The sequence below is a fragment of the Galeopterus variegatus genome, unplaced genomic scaffold, assembly GCF_000696425.1.
Source record: "Galeopterus variegatus unplaced genomic scaffold, G_variegatus-3.0.2 Scaffold34523, whole genome shotgun sequence".
NCBI classification, from domain to species: Eukaryota; Metazoa; Chordata; class Mammalia; order Dermoptera; family Cynocephalidae; genus Galeopterus; species Galeopterus variegatus.
In genome coordinates this window covers 1-6,472 of record NW_007760634.1, presented here as the reverse complement: position 1 = coordinate 6,472, position 6,472 = coordinate 1, and the positions used below count along the sequence as shown (strand labels likewise).

The 6,472-nt window shown below is 55.4% G+C and overlaps 2 protein-coding genes across 2 annotated transcripts; one reads left to right on the top strand and one right to left on the bottom strand.

The window, feature by feature from the left end:
• Positions 1 to 1,979: 1,979 nt before the first annotated feature.
• On the top strand, positions 1,980 to 5,010 carry LOC103584009 (cyclic AMP-responsive element-binding protein 3-like protein 3; the record flags this gene model as incomplete). The annotated part of the gene is made up of 5 exons (XM_008565161.1): positions 1,980 to 2,048; positions 3,203 to 3,287; positions 3,502 to 3,598; positions 3,797 to 4,106; positions 4,614 to 5,010. Coding segments are annotated over 5 exons (958 nt in total), but the record flags the coding sequence as incomplete, so codon positions are not given.
• A 351-nt stretch (positions 5,011 to 5,361) lies between these two features.
• On the bottom strand, positions 5,362 to 6,465 carry LOC103584008 (NAD-dependent protein deacetylase sirtuin-6-like; the record flags this gene model as incomplete). Its single annotated transcript, XM_008565160.1, has 2 exons — positions 5,362 to 6,271; positions 6,346 to 6,465. Coding segments are annotated over 2 exons (462 nt in total), but the record flags the coding sequence as incomplete, so codon positions are not given.
• Between the last annotated feature and the right edge of the window lie 7 nt (positions 6,466 to 6,472).

The window sequence follows — 6,472 nt, the reverse complement described above, 5'->3', positions numbered from 1 at the left end:
TGTACTGATTACAGAGATGGAAGGAAGCATAGAGACAGCACGAGGCAAGGGTTCTGGGATTGCTTTACCCCCTGGAAGATGTGGTGGCAAGAAAGGATAAGGTGCGACCCATCCTGTCCTGACTCTCGTCTGAGAATAGGGCACTGACTTTCTTGCCTGAGCAATACTGGTCCCCAGCTGTCATGGCTTCCTTGGGTGAAGGAAAGATGGAGGGGAGCTCATTCGTGGCAGAACTTTCTCAAGCTAAAAACCCAAATCTCATCTAATCACCTCTGTCTTAACTCACTTAGGATACTGAGGGGACAGCCTCTCTATTCTTAAAAAAAAAAGAAAAAACCCATAAACAAACAAACAAACAAATGAAACACACTTTTTCAACCAAGGATGAATTTATTGAATGTTACAGGTCTATGTGTGCTCTCTATTTCTTCTGGAGTCAGTATGGGATGTCATCTTTTCCTCGGAAGTTGTCCATTTCAAATCTATTGACATAAAATTGTTCATAATTCCCCCCTATTATTTTTTAACCTCTACAATATCTGCAGTTGTACCTTTTTAAATTCTTCCTGTTGTTTATTTGTAACTTCTCTATTATTTTCTTGATGAATCTTGCTAGAGGTTTGTCTATTTTACTATCTTTATCAAAGAATGAATTCCCCTCTTTTCCTTTCACCCACTTGTATTTTTGTTTTCTAGTTTACTCATTTCTATTCTTATCTTTATAATATCCTTTATTCGTTTTTCCTTTTTTTAGGGGGGGGGAGGCAGCTGGCCAGTATGGGGATCCAAACCCTTGACCTTGGTGTTATAACACCGCTTTCTAACCAAGTGAGTTAATTGGTCAGCTCCCCTTTCTTTATTTTTTTGAGTGAGGGTTATTCTTTTGTTCTTTCACCAACTTTTAAATGTGTATGCTCATTTAGGGCTATGCATTTTCCTCTTAGCACTGCTTTAGCTGCACCCCATGTATTTTGATGCATATTATCATCCTTATCATTTGGTCCTTAGGTCTTTTCTAATTTATATTATAAATTCTTCCTTATACAATGAGTTATTTAGAGGAGGGCTTTTCGGTAGGGAAATTTATTCTCTTCTCTGGTTGCTATATGTGTGGCTTACCTTCTGGAAAGGGGCCCTAGATCCTTAGACATCTTTCTGGAGAACAAAGCACATAATCCCACTGCTTTCCATAAGAAAAATGAATCTATAGCAGGTCCAAGAGTCTCAGGCCTTATGATGGGGATTTGTCCAAAAGTTCCCCATAAAATCCTCTGGTCCCACATCCTTACTTCCTATATTCCACTCGCCTCTGCCTTGGGAGTGGAGATGTGGACAGACACCTGCCTCATGCCCACCCTCATTCCCTGATTTGAATATTCCAGTCTACATCTGAGTGCTCTGAGTCAAGACCACATTTACAGATTGAGGTTGGTGGGAAAGGTGGGATCTCCAGCCTGGCTTCCAGAACCATAAATGAAACGATCATTATTCTGTTTCTGAAGTGCAATCTGGTGATCCCTTGGTCATGTGACTCATGTCATCCTTCCAACCACCCTATGAGCTGGGTAATTGTCTCCCCATTTTACAATGAGGGAACTGAGATCAGAGAGTGGAGTGGCTCAAAGTTACAGGGAGGAAGAGGGTTGTAATTCAGGGATCCTCAGGCTCCCAGGTCCCTGGCTGTCCTGTCTTCTGTAAGCATCACTGCCTGAGTTTGGCATTTCCATTCCCAATCCTGGGGGTCCAGCCTTGAATGAAGCCCCCCACACCAATGCAGAGATGGGATCTGGAAACCAGGAAGACATGGGTGGGTTCAAATCCCAGCCCCGTCATAGACTTGCCAGGTGACCTTGGATGAGTGACCTCCCCTCTCTGGCCTTGAGTTCCCAGCCTGTAAAGTGGGGCATCCTAGGGAGATGTCAGTTGAGCCCATTGGTGACAGACATATTCTGAACATGACCATGTAATTGTCCCTGCAGAATGTCAGCCTGCACTGCCCAGAATCAGGAGTTGCAGAGAAAAGTCTTGCATCTCGAGAAGCAAAATCTGTGAGTCTGGATCCAGCTGGGGCAGAGGATGGGGGGGCAGCCCCAGAGTCCCTTGAAGGAGCAGAAGGGCAGAAAGCCTGTGTGGTGGCAGGAGAGGGCAGGGAATAAGGGCTCCACCTATAAAGGGGGCTGGTTGCATAGATGAGGGGATTTGGACTTGGGGCCTCAAAGGATGTGTAGGAGTTCGCTAAGGAGAAGGTGCTCCCTCAGGAGGCTAAGAGCATGATGCTTTGGAGAACTGCTCCTGCTTCTATCTATGGAGAGCATCCATCCAGTCAATATTTATTTAGTATCTACTCTGCACCAGGTGTAGTTCTGGGCACCGAGACTACAACAGGGAGCAAAACACAAGAAAACAGACACAGTTTCTCCACTTAGAACTCATGGTCTAGTGGGAGACAAAATATAGAAAAGATCATTCAAATAGCCATAGACACTGGGAATAAAAATGAATCAGGATAAAGTGCTAGAAAGTGGTGAGGGGTCTCTTTTGACAGAGAGGTCAGAGAAGGTTTCTCCGAGGAGGTGACATTTGAGGTGAGACCTGATGAATGAGAAAGAACGATCTACAAAAATACCTGGGGGAACAGTGTCTTTGGCACAGAGGGCACAGCATGTGCAAAGGTCCTGAGGCAGGACTCTGCCTGGCATGTTGGAGAAACAGTGAGGAGGCCTGTGTGGCTGGAGCAGAGAGGGTGAGGGAGAGAGGGAGGGGACAGGGCAGGTCGTGCAGGGCCTTGTGGGCCACAGGGAGGACTTGGGCTTTTATCTCAAGTGAGGTGGGAGTCCTGGGAAGGTTGGGAGAGGCTGATTCATATTTGAAAAGTGCCCTCTGGCTGTTGTGTGCAGCATGAACCCAAGGGGGGACAGGAGAGGCCTGGGGGTACCAGAGAAGAGGCTGGGACTGGCTTCCAGGTGTCCAGTGAATGATAGGGAGGCCTGGGTGGGGGAGGTGGTGGTGACAGACAAGTGGGTGGAGTGTTCAATGGAGATTTGTTGATGCAAAAAGGGAGAGTCTGGGACTTCCAGGAGGAGCAGGGCCTTGAAGGGTGGACAGAATTCAGACTTCAGCGAGGCTGCAGGACCTTGGGAATGGACGGGAAGCCCAACTCTGGCCTTGCAGAGCTCAACCAAGGCCTGCTTGTCCCTCTAAGGTCGCTCTTAGAGCAGCTGAAGAAACTCCAGGCCATCGTTGTCCAGTCCACCAGCAAGTCGGCCCAGACGGGCACCTGCATAGCAGTGAGTCCTGGCCCCCAGTCCCCCTGGCCCATAGGGTACACAGGGTCCTAGGCCTTGGCAGAGGGGCCTGGGGGGAGGGGAGTCCGAGTAGTAGCAGAGCCTCGTGCCCCAGCTCAAGCACAATCCGGTCTTGTGGGCCTCAGTTTCCCTGCCTATGGGAAGAGCGTGCTCATGGGAGAGGGGGAGGGGGTGACCCTGTCCGCATCTCTGCCAGGTCCTGCTGCTGTCCTTTGCCCTTATCATCCTGCCCTCCATCAGCCCTTTCGCCGCCAACAAAGCCGAGAGCCCCGGGGACTTCACACCCGTGCGAGGTAGGTGGGCCCTGCCCTCAAACCCCCTCCTGTGACTGCACCATGGGCACAATCCCCTCGGCTCCCCAAATCACCATCCTGTGCTCCTGGGTAGGGGGAGGAGACCCCTGTGCCACTGTTCCCTAAGGCTGGGGGCTAGAGGATGGACAGGACTCCAGTCCCCACCCTGTTCCGCGTGCCTCCCCCATGTCTGCTTAGTCTTCTCCAGAACTCTGCACAACGATGCTGCATCCCGCGTGGCCCCCGACGCCATGCCAGGCTCCGAGGCCCCGGGACCCTGGCCCGAGGCTGGCACACCCCACGAAAAGCCTCCAGGCAGCCCCGGGTTGGACTGGGGCTTTCGGGACACACCGGACCTGGGCAATTCGACGGGGGAGCTGGACAACTCGACCCTGATCCTGGGCAACATGACGGAGAAGCTGGGCCGAGCCACCCTGCTGGACTGGGTGGCACCCGAGCCAGTGCTCAGCCCGAAACGTGCTGGGATGGAGGCGGCGGGGGACGAGCTGTGAGCAACGCCAGGTCATGCGCCCAGGCCCCTCTGCTATGCAGGGCACTTCGGGGGTGCTGCAGTGGACGGCGTCAAACCCGGGGATTGGAGGTGAGGCGGAGACCCCTGCAGAGGTGCCAGGAGGAAGAAACACAGACTCACAGCGACACACCCAGGGACTGCCTGAGGCCCACGCGGAAATGGACACTCAGACACAGCACAAAGATGTGGTGACAATGCCTGAGAAGCGCACACACTGACCGGGGCGCAGAAGGAAACAGACAAACACACAGCCTGACACGGACCCAGACGGACAGACGGACAGACACAGACCGAACAGAAGCCGCTGCAACTCCGCCGCGGCGGACCTCCCTGCCTCCCTCGCACACTGGGAGAAGGAAGCGGCCCAGACTGCGGGGACCCTGGCCCCGGAGCGCGGGGTGCGCTGCAGACTTCGGGGCGGCCTCGGCCCGCAGCCGCCCCCTTTTCTAAGACTGCCTGATTCTCAATAAAGTATTTTGACAGAGCACTGTTCGGGCTCGGAGGCGGAGTGGAGTGGGTGCGGCGGGGGCTGAAGCGGAGTCTAGGCCTCCCCACACTCTGCCTGGGCGGGGGGAGCGAGGTGCGGGGTCCCCATCCCCGGGCGGGAGCCGCGGCCGCCGAGACGCCGCTTCAGCACCTTGGAGAGCGGCGGGGCGGAGCGCCGGGCGCGCCTGGAGCGCGAGGTCCTGGCGGACTTGGGGGACCCGGGAGGCCCTTTAAAGGTGTCTTCAGAGGAACTGAGGCAGCTGCCTTCCGCGGGGGCCGGGATACCCATCCTGCTCGGTTTAAGGATGAGGAAACGGAGGCCTTGGAAGTGGAGTCACGGCCCAAGGTCACAGCTGGGGAGGGACGGAACCGGTTGCACCTGCGCTCCCCCTAAGGTGTCAACACGACCCCCGCCCGGACCCCGCGGGCCATGCGCTCTCCCTTCAAGGGGCTCACAGCCTAGTAGCGGAGGGCAGATATTGAACAGCAAAAAACCTTGCAAATAAGTTCAGTATATAACTGCAAACTGGAGACTCAGGAAACGCCTGCTTGTATGTCATCACCATCAGACATCGGCCGATCCCTGGAGCTTCCTGGGGGGGTGGGCCCTTGCGCTTCGCTCCCAGGCTGGGGAGGGAGATTGCAATTGAAGCACAGACAGATGTCCCGGAGGGGGCGAGGGGACCACGCATTCCTGCCCCCTTGGTCTAGGACCTGGCACACGTCAGGGATTTAAACACTCTGATGCAACAAGAATGCTCTGTTTTTATTGCATTGAAAACTTTCCTGGAATCCTGGAGGAAGCCGGGTGGCCCCAGCTCTCTCCCTCCAGCCCCAGAGGCAGTGGAAGCCTTTACTGTCTGTCCTGCTGGGAGGTGTGGCTCCCCTTCTGGAGGACCTGTGAAGGCGGCTTTGGGGAGGCAGATCAAGAGCCTGGGAGGGGTTGGCGGTGTGATGGGTCCAGAGAGGAAGACCAGGGGGCAGAGGGAGTTCATTCTTGTTGAGGCTGGAAACCAGGGAGGGCCCAGCCACCACCTCCCCAGAATGTCCTGAGTCAGAGGCTGGGGCATGGTGGGGTGGGGGGAAGCAGGTGTCTGGACTGTCAGCTCCAGGGTGCAGCTCCTTCCCAGGCCCCACCAGAGCTTCCCAGAGCCAAGCGAGACGACATGGAGTGCAAGTTTGACCCGGGGCCCGGAGCACAGCCTCAGTACCCTGAGGTCCCCGGAGGACAGATACAAGTACCAAAGTGATGCCATAAGAAAAGGAGAATCCACGGTTTCTACAAAAAGCCCCACCCTCCCCGAGCACCCTGGTCAGCTGGCAGCAGCCTCAACCTTCATCCTTTTTGGGGGCGTGTGGGGGGCAGGACTGTCCGGCCGCTCCCGTTTGGGGCTGGCAGGTTCTGAGCCGTTGTACTGGGCACAGGGCTTAGCTGTAGGCTCCTGTTTGGGGTCGGCAGGTGCTGAGCCATTGAGCCAGGCAGGGGACTCCTCCCTGGGCTGGAGCTTGGGGGCGGGTGGGCGGGGCAGGGGCGGCAGGGCCCTCTCCAGCAGACGGGGGCCATCCCAGGTGGGGATCTCCAACCCCAGGTGTTTCATGAGCTGGGTCATGACCTCGTCTACATAGCCGTGGATGCGCAGGTCGGCATGGCGGTCCTGTGGGGGTGGGGACAGGTCAGGTGGCAGCAGAGGGAACATGGGGGTCAGGCAGGGTGGACTCAGGCACATACATGTTTGGTGGGCTGAAGGTTGATGATGACCAGTCGGCCTCCCCGGCGCTTGGTGGCGAGTGGCAGGGTCCCACCGGGCCGGGTTTGTAGCGGGGGGCCCAGGGGGCTGGACAGGTGCGCACTCCTG